The sequence below is a fragment of the Strongylocentrotus purpuratus genome, unplaced genomic scaffold (genome assembly GCF_000002235.5).
Source record: "Strongylocentrotus purpuratus isolate Spur 01 unplaced genomic scaffold, Spur_5.0 spur5_scaffold_8, whole genome shotgun sequence".
Classification (NCBI taxonomy): domain Eukaryota; kingdom Metazoa; phylum Echinodermata; class Echinoidea; order Camarodonta; family Strongylocentrotidae; genus Strongylocentrotus; species Strongylocentrotus purpuratus.
This window is the reverse complement of record NW_022145614.1, coordinates 2,682,263-2,701,370: the sequence shown is the minus strand read 5'-3', so window position 1 is coordinate 2,701,370 and position 19,108 is coordinate 2,682,263. Positions and strand designations below refer to the sequence as shown.

At 36.1% G+C, this 19,108-nt stretch overlaps 1 protein-coding gene across 4 annotated transcripts in view; it reads right to left on the bottom strand.

The window, feature by feature from the left end:
- Positions 1–4,339: 4,339 nt before the first annotated feature.
- Positions 4,340–19,108, bottom strand: part of LOC585739 (protein fantom) — a 29,073-nt gene continuing 14,304 nt past the window's right edge. The window contains exons 19-37 of one of the 4 annotated variants that reach the window (XM_030976244.1): positions 18,888–18,968; positions 17,969–18,084; positions 16,773–16,972; positions 16,245–16,339; positions 15,815–15,986; positions 15,127–15,281; positions 14,577–14,702; positions 13,913–13,999; positions 13,210–13,459; positions 12,514–12,605; positions 11,644–11,745; positions 8,813–9,112; positions 8,384–8,453; positions 7,671–7,840; positions 6,986–7,184; positions 6,413–6,491; positions 5,352–5,488; positions 4,862–4,989; positions 4,340–4,804 (exon numbers count right to left, since the gene is read on the bottom strand). In XM_030976244.1, coding sequence (XP_030832104.1) covers positions 4,781–4,804; positions 4,862–4,989; positions 5,352–5,488; positions 6,413–6,491; positions 6,986–7,184; positions 7,671–7,840; positions 8,384–8,453; positions 8,813–9,112; positions 11,644–11,745; positions 12,514–12,605; positions 13,210–13,459; positions 13,913–13,999; positions 14,577–14,702; positions 15,127–15,281; positions 15,815–15,986; positions 16,245–16,339; positions 16,773–16,972; positions 17,969–18,084; positions 18,888–18,968 — 2,583 coding nt within the window. In that variant the 3' untranslated portion in view covers positions 4,340–4,780. Of the gene's footprint in view, positions 4,990–5,351; positions 5,489–6,412; positions 6,492–6,985; positions 7,185–7,670; positions 7,841–8,383; positions 8,454–8,812; positions 9,113–11,157; positions 11,248–11,643; positions 11,746–12,513; positions 12,606–13,209; positions 13,460–13,912; positions 14,000–14,576; positions 14,703–15,126; positions 15,282–15,814; positions 15,987–16,244; positions 16,340–16,772; positions 16,973–17,968; positions 18,085–18,887; positions 18,969–19,108 lie in introns of all 4 variants that reach the window. The other 3 variants (XM_030976243.1, XM_030976245.1, XM_030976246.1) reach the window with 3 other exon arrangements.

Here is a 19,108-nt window from a genome sequence, read left to right as displayed (position 1 = left end):
ACTGTAAAAGTTATACTCATATATTCAAGTTTTAATTGTAATTCAGTATTTTTGACACAGCCTTGTATTCGTAAAAGCGATAGGTTATTCTCATCAGTAATCTACGTTGTATAAAGTGTCTATCATATCCTCCCAATCCTGTATAAACCACCATAATTCTGTATAAAAAATTAAAGATTGTACCCATTAAAAGAAATAAATAAGTAAATAGATTAATTGATATTTATACGTGTTTTTTGCAAAATTTGCATGCTGCCATGGTAACGATAGATTGTACATACTATCACTTGAATTATTTATACTCCTGTGTTGGCATTCTAATCACCAAGCAGAAATTTGTTTTTCTTTTTCCACAATTATGACAACACATTCATTTTTGTAATGATAAAGCTTGTGATCATCGAACTGTAACTAGATATATCAATGTCAATTACAATAACAATGTCAAAATCGATCTGCGTATAATATGATTGGGATTTATTGATCAATGCAACGAATGGCCGTTCATTGAATCTCTCTTTAATTTGCGTTTCCTTTCATGTTTATCTTGCAATCACATTGTCCTGTCCATGACCATCACAGACTTAACTTTCTTTAAATCTCAACTGAAATCCTACTTGTTTAAAACGCATTTTAATGTCATTTAAACTACATTATTGTATTCATCAACATTTAATTACATTACTTTACTTTAATTGTCATTATTTGCTTTCATTTCTCTGTAATTGATGTTTATAATGATAATTATTAAAGATAAACTTTAGTACTGGTAATGCGATTGCATTGTGAAAGAAAAGGTGTGGAAAGGATCAGAAACAGTTGATCATGTAGCATGTAAGTATTGGTGTGCACTGCAAGGTTCTGGAGTCATCAAAATCATAATAAATTTGACCGAGTCTTGGTAAAGTAACAAGGACTCACATAGAAAGCTATATATGGGACAACACACATGGTGTCGGGGCTAGTACTACCTTGATTTCCTTGTCTTTCTATGCTCATTACTCAGCCAGTATACATTTTCTTCCAAAATTGTTTGGCACATGTCATTTATTTGTAATCTTGAACATTCAGTGTAAGTTTCGTTTGATTCTGTGAGAATTTTTTTTTTTTTTTACCAGTACTGGAGTTTATCTTTAATCTTGTCCTTATTTTTTTTTTTTTTTTTTTTTACCAGTACTGGAGTTTATCTTTAATCTTGTCCTTATTTTGACATTTCTTTAGTTCATGAATTAGTCAGTTATGTGTAATTTTGTTGTTTTAATATTGTAAAGCGCATTGATATTTTCTCCAAAGATGAAAATGCGCTATATAATAGAAGCCTATAGGTTATTATTTTATTAACATGATCAAATTGTAAATATTATGGACTCATTTCTAGGTTAAAAATATTTGAAAGAAGGATAAATGTAAATCATGAAACATCAGTTATCTTTTTGATTATCTTAATCTTTTGTTTATTTATCGTATAATACTTAGATGTATAATTACATTATTCATTCTGTACGTAAACTACTATTGACAATTTGACATTGCTCATGAAACTTTTGTGTGTTCATGCACAGCCGTTTTTAGGTATCGTATATAAAAAGGATGAATTCATCTTTGACATGAACAACACAAATTCATCAAAACATCATCCTTTTTTCCCCTTCTAGTCATCGATTGGAAAGTCAGGTTTCGTTTCTTAATAAATACAATAGTAGCTGTGAAATTTCATTTCTGAGGTCAATTACTTTTCGTGTCCGTTACAGGTATTTTAAAAGAGTATAAATCACACACACCAAGGTTGTTTCAATATTGTTTGTATGGTTTGTAAGAACATTTTTAAGAGAGAATTAGAGCTGTCAACAATGGAACATCCCCTTCGATCGACACTTATGACCCACATACAACTTTTCAGAATGCCCGTCAGTGCCACATGGTCAATCTGGTGGCTTGTTAGTCTCGTAGAGTCGCATGGGCTGTGTTTCGTGCTGGTCGATTGGACACATACTGAAGAATTAACATTGTTTAACACTTGTTAATTTATAAGACCGACATTTTATAATTTGGCCTACCGGCGAAGAAAGTTTTGGGATTCAAAATAAGAATGTGGAAGCTTGATTTATTTCTAATCAAAGCTAGTCACAATGTAGTTCAAATTATGCGTGTGAATGGTGTGCATGACAATCCGATTTAGATGAACTTTAAAGGCCCTCCCAATTTGCAATCACTGTAAATAAACGAAATTGCTATATATTTATGGGTTGAAATACGAACAGTTGTTCTTGTTGCTATATAATCAAGTTGAAGATATCGTCCTATTCAGGAAAGATTATAGTTCAATTTAAATGTTTTTTTAATGTATTTGATTATAGTATTGTCTGTATTTACTTTCAGTGTTAGTGAAATAAAATAAAATAAAAGAGTAATCTTATACTCGTGCAACACGTCTTTTATCGTTCAAGAGCCAATATCTTCTCGCTCTCTCGCTCTCTCACTCTCCCTCCGTCCCCCTATGTATGTATGTGTCCGCCTGTCCGACTCTTAATTTCTCTCTCGATCTCCCTCCGTCCTCCTCCTATATGTATGTACGTGTCCGCCTGTCCGACTCTTTCTCTCTCGAACGTTCTCCGTCTCTCGATCTATTTGTGTATCTATCTCAATCCGTTTTTGTCTTTGTCTGTCTCCCTCTCTCTATTACACACACACTCTCTCTATGCATCAGTTCATGTTTCTTCACATACAGACATAAATAAAAAAAACACTGCATGGAGGATACTGATAGTTGAAGAATGTCTATAATTCATAAATATGGCATATGTACATCATGTGTGCAAATCATTTTTATATCTATAATACAGTACAATACAGAGCAGTGCAAGACAAATTTCAATTTTAAAAATAATAGCACAAAAAAAAGAAGACAAAAAATCTCCACATAGTATACAGTAAGGGTATATCTACACATTGCTGTTATATTAGTTCTCAGCTTAACAAAGACCTACATGGATAATGAATACATTCAAGAAGGGGGCAACTGAGCAGTTATGTAGTTAGAAATGAATGAATAGATCTTTAAAAATTGGTATTTGCATGTAAAGACAACTACATAAAATACAGAGCTTGAATCCATTTTCAGTAAGGGCCACATTTAACGCTAGAATTACCTGCATATGAAAAAAAAGGTAAGGGTTCTCTTGAATACACATTAGCCATAAATAGATAAATAACTTGAATAAATAATGTAACTTGTATAACTTGTATGAGGCAGAATTGTTCATCAAGTCAGAAATTGCTATGAGCTTCAAAATGAATATATAATCACTAAATGATAATAGGCTTCAAGAGATTCAAATAACCTTGAAAACAAGTCTTGATAAAAAGTTGTTGCATGAACTGTTACCTTGCTACTAACGAACAATCCCAAGCATTGAAATAAAATTACAAAGGGTAGATTATGAAAATGTCAAAAATAATTTTTATTTGAAATGCAGTCATTAAAAGTCGAGAGATAATGTAATGGGAGTTTGACAGTTTGCACTTGTAAGTGATTTAATACTCAACATCCTAAACAATAATATATGTATTATACAAGAATATGTCCCCTCTATTTCAGGTTGCATTCCATGAAAAAATACGCTATACCAATAAAACCATCATAATATACATTTCAAAGCAGCACAAGACATAGTAACCATTAAAGTCAACTAACTTGAAACTCAAGAGGATTGGCAGACTTTAAATGTAAAAACGAAAAGGAAAGAAACATGAAGCTTTTGAGAATTGTGTTTCAGCATCTAATTATAACCTTTGGACATAATATCATACATTCTTTTAACGATTTCAGACACTTTGAGTGATTTCAGTAATAAATGTATTTACACATTAATACCAAGTACATTTTCACTCAATGTCTACATGTAACATCACTGTAATGGACCGATTGGTGATTGACATACATTAAAGGCTTAAGTTGATTTGGTTAACAATATCAACAGTGCTACAGAATGAACAAAATATGAATACAACCAATGAAGATATGAAAGTACATCAATAACGTACTATAGAAATTGCACAAACTGACCAATCAGTAATTTTTCCAATACCATTCACTAAACGCCTTACACTGCAATTAACAATAGATATGGTCGTCACGTGTATCTTAATTGGAAAATTTTAAACAAAACATTGTGGCCATTACACTCATAGTGCTATAATCCGCTTATACTATTTACTTGTTGTTTATCACATTAAAGTCTAATGCTGCATGAGGTGAGTTCTGAACTAAAATACATTTGATATGCGATTCTCAAGGCATGCTTTCAAGGTTTCAGATTATCAATTTTATGAAAATAATATTCATCGACATTATGGTATCAAAGATATTTTTAGAGATAAAACCACATCAGTCCAGTTAAAAGAGAGCCACTTTAGGAGGAAAGAATATAATCTTACTCTGAGCATGTCCTAGAAGGCCAGCAGCAGGACTTTAAAATCTATTCTGTAGTACCTGACATGAGGCCATGGCAGTTCAGGCAACTTGTTGGTCTATAGAGGGGGTGTTGATCAAGCTTCCTCATCAGTGTCGATGTCTACCTGTTGGTTGGTCTATAGAGGGGGGTGTTGATCAAGCTTCCTCATCAGTGTCGATGTCTACCTGTTGGTCTATAGAGGGGGGTGTTGATCAAGCTTCCTCATCAGTGTCGATGTCTACCTGTTGGTCTATAGAGGGGGGTGTTGATCAAGCTTCCTCATCAGTGTCGATGTCTACCTGTTGGTGTATAGAGGGGGGTGTTGATCAAGCTTCCTCATCAGTGTCGATGTCTACCTGTTGGTCTATAGAGGGGGGTGTTGATCAAGCTTCCTCATCAGTGTCGATGTCTTGGCCCTCTTCCTCCTCTGCTCTGGATGCCTCTACCTCACGCTGAATGGCCCTGAGGGCAGCAACACACCACACAGTCACACCCAGCGAGCCCACAGGCTGAGACTCATCATGTACATTCACCACTGGAATGATCGAGGAGAGACAGATCAAATGATTACAAAACATTATGTCATGGTTTATAGAAATCAATATTCAATATTCCCCTTTATAAGAACTAGACAAAGTTTTTTTTCTCCCTTTTACTATATGGCTCCTTGTCTTGACATTTCTTTACATTGTCTCCTATGCTTTTTAGTATAATTACCTTTTCTGTAACTATTTCAAAATAGAATTAATAAACATTTTGATTTACAGTAAAGGTTCCATCTATGATGGTGAACTGGTGAACACATATCAGTGAACTGGGCTTAAATATTTCCATTTAAAAAGTATTTTTAAACTTATTTCTAATGTAATATAATTGGAAATCTAAAATTATGCTCACCTTCTATATCTGTGTCAGTGAGGTCACGACCCTCCTCCAGTAAGGCACGGAGGTCAACGTAAGCATAACCCACTTCAATGCAATCACCATCCTCTTGAAACTCATCTGGAGGTTCGCTCACAACAGTGAAACGAAGCCTAGTAAGAAACACACACACAGACAGACAGACAGACAGTGGTGAAAACTTAAGTTTGCCTTGAGGGGGATATGAGACAATATGGCCCAATCATAAACCTGTTGCCCTAGTTTTGGAAGGGTGCAGGGTATGCCCCCATTACTTGAAAACAATGGGCTAGTCAAAACTATTGTTTATACACCATTGTTATCATAATTATCAGTATTAATAGATGTATCATGGTCTAGTGCTTGTCTATAGCCAGGGTAATAGTAGTTGACAGCACGTTGTATCCACAGGAAAGAGCATCTCACAAATCAGCTTTATCATTATTATTATCATTATAACTTACATCTGCCAAGATAGTATACAAATATACACTGCCTTGAGAGGTTCTGGTTAAAACTATGCGCAAGAGGTGACTCCAATAGTACTATTTGCTGAGGGGCGCCCCGAAGCAAATAGTACTTTTGGAGTCACCGAGGCCCATAGTTTAACCAGTACTTCGAATAGAAGGCATGGTATATTTGTTTTATATCCTGCATCAAAAAATTATTTAAAAAATTAAAAATAAAAAAAAATAAAAATTTGGAAGAAAAAAATTTAGAACAAAAAAATGTCAATTTTTATCTAAAAAGATTTAAAATATTTTGTTTTCATTAAATTAAGATTTGAAAAAAAACTCCCAAATAGTAAACCAAAATAGTACTCTCATATAGTACTTTCTAAAAATAGCTCAAATATTTTTGGTCATGTGACGAGCTCTCAACCAACCAGAAGCCAACAAATTTTTGATGCAGGATATAATATACTTTATATCATGGTTTGCTGGTCCACCAACATCAACAAAAATGAACTGATTTGAGGAGGATCTTTATGCCCAATTTAAACCGGGGAGGCAATCGCTGCTTTTTATGAACAAAATTTGACAATACAAGAGACATACCTTCCCTGCTCACTATGGTCTGGTCTCAGAAAGTCTGCCAGGTAGTTTCTTTTAGTCATGTCTCCATCAATATGGATCACTGTAAACAAACATAATGTAGCCAAAATTATTCATAAAATTAATCATGTCTCAATTATAAACATCTTTACAAGGATTTGAGATATAATTGTAATGTAAGCTACTAATAAAGCCTTAGTCTAAGTCCTACCACAAATTCATTCTACTCTATACTAATTCCATACCATAATGTAACTTCTGCCATGTGGTTAAGTATTGTTAGCTTAATTGACTATAAGAAGCTTTTGAATGCATAATTAATAATCTTTTACATTACTAAACATTGAATCAATAAACAAATATCAATTAACAGGATCTAACAAAAGATTGAAAGGAAAAATAGCACCAACAAAAACACAGCCAACCGAATATTAAAATTGAAACAAAGAAAAATACTGTAAAACCCAAAGCATAACTATAGGGGAAAATGTGGCCTTGCTTCTAAACAATGAAAAAATGATTAGGGGATTTATTTTTAGACTACTGCTCAAAAGGATAGACTAATGATAAACATACCTTTGTGAAAATTATATGACAATTCAAAGGGTCCATTTGGGCCAGGTTTGGGGAGCGAGAAGGGTGTCTCAAGTTCTTCTTGAGCGATGCCAAGAAACTGATACTCTATAAAGAGCCTGTGAAGAGAATCATCTGTAATGAGAGCTGCATCTTGGTCTATGGTCAGCTGGGCGATGTTGATTATGATGGTATCTTCGTTCTAAAAACAGAAAAGGAAAGAGAACATTAATTTGGCTAGCGTATTCTGGTATTTGAATGAGGATGATGAAGACATTGCTCAATATTTGTTAGGAGTGTTGGGAAATATAAAATGTGGGATATTTTGAGAAGGGCTTAAATACACAATGAGAATGGAAGTGAGTACGAATCCAATTACTACAAAATATACAGGATGCTTTTACTGATTCATGCACACAAGGTTTCACTATATAATAATATGCACTTTGTTTGTATTCACAGTTTTAGCTTTGTAGTAAAAAAAAATGCAAGAAGAAAACTCCAATTATTTCGTAAAATCTCCAAATGTGCTCTGTTTACAATAAACTTATAATACAGAAAGAAAAAACAGAAAACTTCTTTCCAATCCAATCAAAAATATAATTTTCATATACCGGTAGTGCCATTTCATGATTTCTTTAGAATAAGCAGATCATAAACCTGCTAAGCTTAGCATATATATACTTACAGCCATGACTGAGACAGGTCTGGATGGTGTTGATGGCATGATCACACTCTCACTATCACTAGAGATGATGCTTTCATTCTTAGCTACTCCTGGTTCACCCTCCTCCTCCTCCTCCTCATCATCATCTGGCTCCGGAATATCAACATCTTCTTCTATGGAGGATTCATCGACTGGGGATAGAATGAAAACATGAACTTGTTGGGTAGAGTATTTCAACATTTAAATAAATATTTCATCATCCTTTTGTGAAACATTGAAGGATCATCTGTCTTTGTGTCTGAATGTTGTTGTTGTTGCTGGCTGCTCCTGATGTCTCTCTCAATTTTCTCTCTTCCTCTCTTAATTCTCTCTTTTTGTCTCTCTCTCTCCCTCTGTCTCTCTCTGTCTCTCCTCTACCATCCCTCCATTTCCCTCAATCTCTCTGTAGCAATTAAGTTATATTTTTATGTTTTACTTCTCATCTATTTTCCTCTTCCATCTCTTAATTGATCTTTCATTTATGCCAATTCCCTGTTACTGACTCTAAAAAAGTGTGTACGTCTTTACTTCTTTTCTCATCCACACACTTTCTCTTTGTGTCTATTCATTTTCCATCTCAGTCCCTACAATACCCCCCCCCCCCCCCCTCTCTCTCTCTCTTTCTCTGATATCTCATTCAATAGAGAAGTATTTTGTAGAACATGAATGAAATGTTTGAATGTTGGATTACTTACAGTCATTCTCTTCATCAGGGGCAGCAGCATCTCCAAACATTGTATCCTCATACATCTCTGTCTTTCCAATCTGTCACAACAAATGAGTTAATACATGTAAGCTCATCTTCCTAGAAGCTATATGAAAAACATTCAATGAATTTTTTTTCTTAATACTCTTTCTATTATTTACACTTCAATTTAACTTTTCAATTTTTCATTTTAATTTCATTTTTTATATTGTTTTCATTTCATTTCAATTTTTCTATTGTTTTCATTTTAATTCTTACAAGTCCTGTTCAGTCCATGAAAATAAATATATATATATATATATATATATATATTTCACTTTTATTACCTGACAAATGAACTGAATCATTATTAAACCAGCCTAAAAATTTACTCTGGCCTTGTGCATCATGGTTTCATATATCTTAATATTTATCATACCTGGGTTGTATCCTCATTGAACTCTTTTTGGAGTTCTTGCGCCACTAGATCATTGTCATCATCTTCTTCGTCTGCTGCTGCTGGCGTCTCTGCTCCAAACTTCTCTTCCTCCTGCTCCTCCTTTTCTTGCCGTTCCATCTCTCCTGCAATCTCCCTCTCCAGATCATCCACAGAGTCACCCTCCTCAACCTCTGGCACTTCCAGGGCTGTCTCATCCTCCCTCTGTTCTGCTTCTTGTGGCTTGGTGATAGAAGATCGTCTTCTTTGGTTTGCTCTCTCCTGCTTGGTCTCCTTCTCACCCTATAACAACCACCAGACAAATGAAAATCTTTTAAAATGGAATCTTAACAGATGATTTGTAAATTAATATATACCTCAAAGGAAATATATTCAAAACAATAAGATGGAAAGAAAATAGTGTTTGGCCCGAATATCTAATGAATATCTGTCTCAATGCAATAATTTACATCTGACAGATCTGACAGATGAATGACAATTTATTACACTTGCTATATGTGTCTAACCAGCACTTTTTCTTCAAAAACAAATGTTCCCTTTTAATGTGATTTCATTTAACAGACTGTACATACATGTTTCTTAGAAAATAAAATAAATCACATTGTTGTACTATAAATTACATTTTCACATATAGATGGTAATAATAATAACAGGTCCATTTATATATATCACAGCTACATGTACTATATGAATATACTCTACTGCGCTAAATACAAAGTATAATTATGATTAACCCGGCTGTAATTGAGCTGCTGTTAAAAGGTGCTAAAGATCACATTCTAAGTCCTCCTTGCAACTTATGATTCCTAATATCTCAGAAGAACAACATTCTTAGAATAATCTCAAACAACGGGGCTGTAAGAAAAAAGCTTAATAGTTTGTTTTTCAAAATTGCAAAGTGAGTTTAATAGCAAAGATGTATATGCAAACAGGAAGAGAGAAAGTAAAAACAAGTTAGCAGATCATAGAAAGAGAGAGAGAAAGAGAGAGAGAGAGAGAGAGAGAGAGAGAGAGAGAGAGAGAGAGAGAGGGCAAGGGAATGGACAATAATGAAGAACAGAATATTGCCAATGAAGTTGGAACTGCATAGGGAATCTAAGGGCACTGCAAACACACATATATATCAGATGAAGGCAGAAGGCATTTGGAGTAAAAAAAAAAAAAAAAAGGACTTCATTGAGACAAAATAGTTGAAGAGAAGAGACCTAGCTGCTAAGCTGTAGGGACAGACTTGAACATGCTGAGCACATATATCCAACAATGTTGCCCACTACATGAAAGGGGAAAAAATGAAGCAACTAATGGATATATGATTCTTTAATGCTATCACTAAAATGAAACTCACTAATGATCAATGAAGGAGTTTATAATTTGTAAGATGATTTACACTCATGCAATCTAAAAGAAATATCTACACTCTCATTCATGCAATTACATGTATCAGCTGTGTATGCAAATCTAAAATCAGTGTTTCCGTAGAGACAAAAGGCACATTGGAAATCATGGCTCAACATGATCCACACTCAAATGAAATGGCACTTTATTCAAACGATGATACTTCATGGAAAGTTATCCACTCATTGTGGTAGACATAATGATCAGGGATATTAGGAAAGAAATTTCATATCATTTGCAAATGAAATGGTACATCTATCAATGCCTTAATAGCATTTATTCATCATCAATCTAACTCTAGGACACATCATAACAATGACAAAAAATAAAAATGAAAGAGTATATATCATGTTACTACTTAGAAAATCACAGCAACTGAATGTTACAGGGTGGGATAAGGGATGTTAAAAAGGTCATGTCTATTTGCAAAACTAACAACTTACTCTCTTGATATGTGTGTACATGGGTTAAACCTATACACACACACATGTGATGTAAAAAAAGTACAGTCTATATGCTTCCCTTTTTTAGTGCTGTATGGGGGGGGGGGGGGTTTCAGCTGCCCAAATTCTGAAATACTTTTGGATGAAGAAAAGCTTGTCCTTAAAAGTAAAAACAAGCTTGATACCCTGACACTTTATTTCTAATCAAGATAAACAATGAAATTTTAGTTGTGATTCATACTTAAGTTGTGATTTGTACATTGGTATCATCTGGGTCAAACAACTCCTTGCAAATACTGCCTAATTAAACTTCACAATTATAGAAAAACAACCAATATTTCCCCCCATTGCTCTTGAAATTCATGATTTCCATAACAACTTTATTACGAGGTGAAGATAAACTTGAATGACTTCCGAAATGTGAGAGTCTTATGCCAGGGTTTGCAAATAGTTATGACAACCTACCAGATTGGGGTACATGATAGCTACCTGTGGGGCTACAGGGGTAATCGTGATGATGGGAGGGGTGGGATTATCTTGGAGATTACTTGGATCATCCTCTGTTTCTTCTTCAGTCTCCTTATTAAAAACAAACATCCATGGAACCATATACATTCACACAACACTTCAATAATTATATAGTGACATATTCTTATTTTTGCAGGAGTACAGCATGATGCATCTATTAAATACATAGCTTGTTACCCTCCTGCGAAGTCAAACATGCCCATATATCCACACAGCAATAAAAGATATTAAAAATCTCTAAACTATTCAACTTTGTTGATAAAAGAATACGGTGGTGACAAATAAGTTTGAGGCTGTAGCATACTGTGCAATTAACCTAATACATTCATGGTGCCTTCTGTCAACATTAGGGGTGTTTGTCACATAACATCAAACAACAATCTGTGCATAGTATGGGTAGGGGGAGGTTAGGAGTGTGCAGGGGGGGGGGGGGGGTGAAACATCTACCTTTTGGGGAGTAGGGGGTGTAACGGAGATGACGGGAGGGGTAAGGCTAATCTCTTTCTCTTCTTCTGTCGCAGGAATCTTTTTTGGCCCTTTCTTCTTGGCCTAGTGAAGGGCAGCATGCAAACGGGTATAGAGTTTATAGAATCGTCTTAAAACAAATCAATACATTGACCACAGAATAGGAAGCTAAGCAGAACAAATATGCTATATCTCCCCACAAGTTATGACGAATGTGAGACTTGATCAATTTCCAATACTGCTTACATATAATATTTCTCATTCCAAAAGATACATATACTAGAAAACAGTCATATACAATCGCACGGTAATCTAAGTTGATACGTTAGTCAACGTAATGGTAGACAGACACAAAATACAGGTAAACCAGTCATCAATCTATGCATGCATGTTTTAAATATCGAGGTCAGCTGGATAAGATTACTAAAACCATCACCAACACTACTACCACCAAGCTGCTTATCAACATGCACATTGAAACAATAATGGTTTGGCTTATTATAACAACAAACATGAATGGTCTTTTTTTAAATAAATGAAATGAGGTGAAAATCACCTTTTCATGCTCATTTAGAGGAAATTAGAATGTAGTAGGAAAGGGGACTGATCGATACTGTGTTCAATGCACTGATGTTTTTTTAACAAGATTGCGGCATGACGTTTGCAACATATTGAAAGTTTGATCAGAATATTTCATTTATTGACCTTTAGCAGAGCTTTACAATGCACATCAATAATTCAAGCAAGCAGCATCACCATGCATGCCATGCATAGCAACAACAATGCTTGCATGATATGAATAAAGGCTAGCCCAGCATGACTGAGCAAATAGCAGATGATGGATGATCTTACCTCTTGAACCTGTGGTAAGAATGGCCCTGTATTATTCAGTCTATCCCGTGAGTTACGTCTTTCTGGGGCTGAGCTAGATGGTGTAGATGACGCTGTGGGTTAAGATTCAAGTTTTTGGTGATCTACTTGTAAAGAAGTTATCACTCAATATAAATTTCAATAATATCCATGAAATTTTCACATACCCATGATTCTTTCATTTAATTTTCAAAAGTGATTTTTTTTTTCTCACCCATATATTATAAAGCGTGAATGGAAAATTTGATAACTGTCCCTTACAAATATAGCACTGCAATCATTAAGATCTGCAAAAATTCAATCACTTTGCGAGAGCCTGTGTAGTGTCATGCTGTGACTTGGAATAGGGTAGCAACATAACAACATGAATGTTTTCAAATATTTTTTTTTCAGATGCAGAAATATGTTTATGTGAAATGAAAACAAACATAAAGTATCTAAAGAAAGATGAGACGAAATATTCTGGTGGAATAGTTTTGATTTAGAAGGGTGTAGCGATATCATCATGGCATTATGGTGGCCTGTTGATGGTAAGTATTTTGGGGTAGCTAAATGCCTTTGCTTACAATAGCATCAAATTTCATAAATGAGCTCAACGTTATGATGGTGCATTACATACACAAATAATAAATGAAATACTGCCTGTCATCAATGAGGATGATTTTTTTGTATCCTTACCTACAGGTTTCAGTGGTGGTTTATCCCTGGTTGGTGTCATATCCAAGCCTCTTGGTGCTGGGGAAGGTCTGGCTATGCGTTCCTTGGGCTGTGGTGGCCCTGATGGGGGCATGGACGGGGGTCCAGTTGGGGGCGCTGTAGGAGGCGCAGATGGGGGCTTGGGGGACCTACCCATGGGAACAGGGGCTTTAGCTGATAAAGGTCTGGTGGTAGGGGGCTTGGGAGCTGTGCTACTTGATGGAACAGGTGGCTGTAATGTGTAAATGAATAGGGCATGATGGCATAAGTAATATGAGCAACTGACAGCTTACTTTGATGGGCATGTATGTACATGCTGCATATGATGTATAACCTGACCAAGTCAATCTTACAATAATGTCAGTTGCAGTAAATGGATAGCTCATAGGAAGGAATCTGTTGGCTCCTGTCAGGATCACAAAGTGATGGAGAAGAAAACTTAATCAGAACAAAAATCATCATCATAAGATTGATTCAATATGGTGGAAAATGAATTTGCTGACTGCATGGTTCTTTTTTTTGGCAGCTTAAGTCAGCTAATTTGCCTGCACAGTATTTATTTTTAAAGCAAATTTGTATGTGGTAGTATGGCTTTTAATGAAAGTGTGATTGTAGCATAATACAAAATTGTAGTCACATTAGAGCAATAAATAGCATTGGAGTAACATTAGAGAAGAATATATACCTTCTGTGGTGTATGAATGACCTTTGGCGCCATGTAGGTATACTGCCATCTGATCATCACATCAATCGTTCCATTGGCGCCCTCATTCTGTCACAACAAATCAAGAATGTTATACAAATGTGGCATCAAAGGAGAAGTCAAATTAATATTTTTGGTGGTATGCTGATATAAACATTTACAATATCAGGTAGAAATGTTGATAGCTAAGGAAATGCATCTTTAGACGGGTTGGTATATATTCCTATGCTACTTATATCAGCAACATTCCATGCACATGTATATGGTATTCTTTGGAACATCATAATTTTATTTGGTCATCAACAAATAAGAAAGGAGATTAAATGAATGATGTTATCATTCCATTTACTTCAGCAAAAAATGCACAGTATAATTACTTTATTTCCTTACACATACATGTACTACATGTACAAGGTAATGTTGACAAATGTAGTGTCCTGGATTGAAATAAGACAATGACTGCCTTAGAAGAATGGAAGATCAATTTTTCTCTTTTCTTTGTGAATGAAAATGCAGCCTCAGATGCTTCAAAGTTAGATAAAGAATTTTTATCACTCGCTGAATGTGTAAGGAATTCAAAGGTAATAACAAATTTGTTGATAATGAAAATGAACTTTATAAACACAGATGAAGGTAGTTTATTTACATTTCTGAGTTCAAATGTTCCCTTCATTGGTTTGTTGTTGACTAAGCTGATGAGAGGAACCTTGGCCACTCCTAGGTAGGCTGTATCCTCTGGATCCGTGTCATCAAACACATAGAAATCAAGAGTCTGCAAAATAAAAGAATTTAAAATAGAGATGATATAAGATTATTAAGTAATCAAATGAATATATATAATCATATTGGTTACTATTCGGGCCATTAAACAAATAAGACTTTTAGGCGCATTTTACTTAATTCTCCAGGAGGTCCCTCCTGACATTAAATTCAAAATACATCGAAGAACAAAATAATTGTGTAAAAGCATGTTGACTAAAGACACAGTTTATCCACTGGTAAAAGCCAGCTCCCAAAACTCAGGAATATTTAGCAAACCCACCTATATAAAAAGGAAACTGTAAAGCTGTTTCAACAGCGATATAAAAAAAACAAACAAGTGAACACCTGTAAAATTCTACTGGTTGTATTAAAGAGGGGGCCAACTACTGCCCTCTCTCGCACAGCCAATGAATTACTAATGGAATAGTTCTCACCTCTGTTCTGAGATACCGGTCCAGATCCGGTGTGACGGGTACAGGGTAGGTCTGCATGTCATTGATCTCTGGTGTGTTGCTACTCCGGACTGTGGTGGTGTCATGGTCGTTGAAATCAAAGAAGCGATAGATGATATACGGGTTGGGCTGGATACCTAGGGTAAGGAAGGAGAAGAACAGGAAAGGATAAGCTAGAGAAATGGAATATCATGAACTTGAACATGTTCGGTTGGTTCATATAATTGTCTTTAAAAAGGTTGTGTCGAAATCAAGAAATTAAAGAATATGGGAATGCCAATATAACAAATGCTAAGATACACCCCTTTCAATAATGAGTACAGTTACATACATAAAGTGAACTTATTATTGCTATTATATAGAAAGCCTTGTACAGCCTGAAATCAGACACAAATGTGATTGATGATAAATGATATGCCAATTTTTTTTAAAGCCCATCTGCACTAGTTTGGCTAGGGGGGTTAGACCTCCCTGCAAGGTCACTGACAGGTGGTTATCTCATCAAATCAGCTCTCAATTAACATAAGAAAAAGGGGATCATGGGGGACCAACAGGCACCGATTAGGCATTGTTTGCTATATAGAGGGCGCAAGTAGCTATAAGCAGTGGGGCTTTAAAACTGAAATCTCCAAAGCTCGATCACCACGAGGAGTGAAGCACATGTACTCACCTTCTCTCCTAGCCTTGACATCGCTACATCTGATGACCTTGACTGTAAGCTCATTGATGTTCTCATCTCTATCACGGGTCGGTGGTTCCTCTCCTGTCTGCTTCAGGTTGGACAAGGCTTGCTGGGTGTTCCTCTGATTAGATGCCATGTAACCTAGGGCCTTCACACGCTCCTGTATCCAAAACAAAAACATCTCATGACGTTGATCTATAAACATATGTTCTTTATGTTATTTACACTTGAATTAAAGGGATTAAAGGGGCTGTTTGGAAAAGAACTACCACAGCCATTATTTAATGTGCAATCAGCAGGGTACATGCTCCCTACGTTTATGCAGAGTTGAGTGTTTATCACTTAAATTTTGTATTCATCATAATTACTTGATGTTAAATGTGCTTGGGCTAAAACAAAGATTGTATTTGGTCCTTACCCTGAAGAGTCTCAATGCCTGGTCCATAGGTACCCTCAGTCTCACCCAGAACTCTACGGTTCCGTAGATCACATCGGTACGACCAGACTCCACACCTTGATGCATAATGGAGGGAAATAAGAAAATGTTTGAGCAAGGATATGAATAATAATAATAATATTCCGCTTTTATATAGCGCTTAATACATCTATGATGTCTCTAAGCGCATTACAGATATACTATTACCCCGGTCATTGGATTCAATGCTTGACCGTGTGCACAATCTCCACTCCCTGGGGAGTATTCCAGACAGGCGTTATTTGACGCTCAACACTGTTTGACCAATAATGCCGGTCGCATCCTACCGGGTACCCATTCAACACCTGGGTGGAGAGTAGCAAGTGCAGTGCCGTTTCGGGATTTGAACCCTCTACCTTCACATCCCTAGTCAAACCCAGGATTGTGAGTAATGACAAAATCATATTCCTTTTCCTCAACGGGCTTGATTTACATAAAGACAATCCCAGATTTTCTCGGTTTGAGACTCACCTACAAGTTGCGCTGATCCATGAATCCTTCCCTGAGGTTTGTCCAGGAGATCCCTGAACTTGAGTTGACAGGCTGCTATCGTACGGAACTCTGTCCCAATGGCTTGGTGTACCTCCAGCGTGGTGGCTCCTTTCATGAGGTGATGCAGGAAGAAGTCATCCACGGTGACACGGTACTGAGATGTGAACTTAAACACAGGTCTGGGTGCACGAAGAGAAAGGGCATTTAGAGGCATTCATTAACCAGTTTAGGGAAGGAATATTAGTACCAATATAAAATAATCATCATTCTATCACTGATAAATGTCTAACTATGAGGCGTTCAATTTAACACTTGTGCTATGGAAGTCATATGCTGTAAGCCATCAGAGTATATTAAATGAGTAATTTTAAATGTCTGATTGTGGTCCCCTATGTGTTTTTAGGGGAAAAAGATGACACGTCTCACTCTCTTTAGATCATGAGCTTTCATTTGACATGCAATGTCTATTTTAATCAATGTCTACTTTAATGCTTTGCTCAAAATACGATATATAGCATGGTTGCCAGCCCAACATTTATCGCTACAGCTCTGGAAAATACACCATTCCTTCAGGAAATCAAAACAAATTTTGTAAAAAGTCAGGATTTCTAAAATATATACAGGACAATACAACGTTAAGTGAACATTGCGTGTTTGCTGGGAAGGGCACTGTTCTAGCCACTGGCCTTGCCATTGTTCATTTAAGTAGATTTCCTTAGAAGCTATATCTCCCGCAATCACCCTTGCAAATGTCTCGTTATAAAAATAACCATATTTTGTATAACACAAAAAATATATATACAGTAGGTTTATGGTTGCACCATGTGAGAGAATAGCCCATGCACGCCAGCTATTCCCCACTCCTGATGACGGATTATCAACCTGTTCGAAAGGTCGAGCCACTCCTACTACCCATCCTCTCCAACCGGCGTTATAGTTCTCCTTAGAACTATAAGCACAAGAAAGATTACCAACAGTCTTTTTCAAGACTACCAACAGTCCTTTTCAGGACTCCCCAATCTTCTCCCTCTCTCTCACATGGTGCAACCTTAAACCTACTGTATATCTACATCACCATACAAGCCGATACTTATAAGCAGCACACAAAAATATGATGAAATTTTGTATTCATTCGATTTAATAGCAACACAGGAAGGATCAATAATCCTACTCACTTGTCTCCTTTGACCACTGGTGTAGATTGGAGCTCAAATTCAAAGAACTCATAGGTAGCAAACGTTGCCGGCTCGTTATCTCCAAGCTCTCGAAGACCTTCCTTGGAGAAGGAGATCTAAAGGGAGCAAGATGAATGAGAAAGCGTTGTTTAGAGACATCTAAAAATCAAGTCGACACGTCGCCTGACTGTCGATCACAAGGTCTGCGGTTCAAGTCCTGCCGCTGCACCAATGTCCTTTGGCAAGACATTGATCTACATTTGCCATACTCAACCCAGGTGAGGTAAATGGGTACCTGGCAGGAATTAATTCCTTAAAATGCTGGAGCGCTGTAATGGCAGCTAGGCTAAAGCCGGGGTAATAATAAATGCGCCTCGAGATAGAATTTCTAGATAGACGGCGATATAGAAATGCCTATTTTTATTATTATGCTCATCGATCAATCTATGAATAACAACAAGAAAATATGAAACTGTGCACCAGCTGATGACTGCAGAAAAACTCAAATAAGGAGGACCTGGTTTTTGGTTGGTGGAAACAATGTATAGGATGATGGGCACACTAGGATGATTCATCTACCTATATACATCCGTCTGAAGCAGCTGCATTTTAATGTAGACAAGTTCTTGTATAGAATTTGAACAGGTTACAGCATCATGCAACTCCAGGTGTTACCTACATAGATTTAAACAAATATTGCCTTAATTGACATATTTTCTATATAATGCTGAAGCATGACAGACAGGCTATCAATTAAAATGTTGAGCTCATTTACGAAATTTGATGCTGTTGTAAGCAAAGGCATTTAACTACCCCAAAATACTTAACTATCAACGGGCCACCATGATGCCATGATGATAGCGCTACACCCTTCTATTAAAATCAAAACTTAACTCTGCATACGAGAAGAATCACTCACTTTTTCTATATGTATCTCCATGAGATTCTGACCTCTCTCGAGCTTGATACTCTCATCAACCTCCTCATAATCACCTTCATCCTATGCATGGCCAGAAAGAAAAAAAGATGTACGAAATGAGAGAGATGAAAATGCAGAATTTTGATTTAAAAAAAAAGAAATTTGGACAAAGAGCGAGGGAAGACAGAGATTAGAAAATGCTAAACATGTGTAAATAGTCA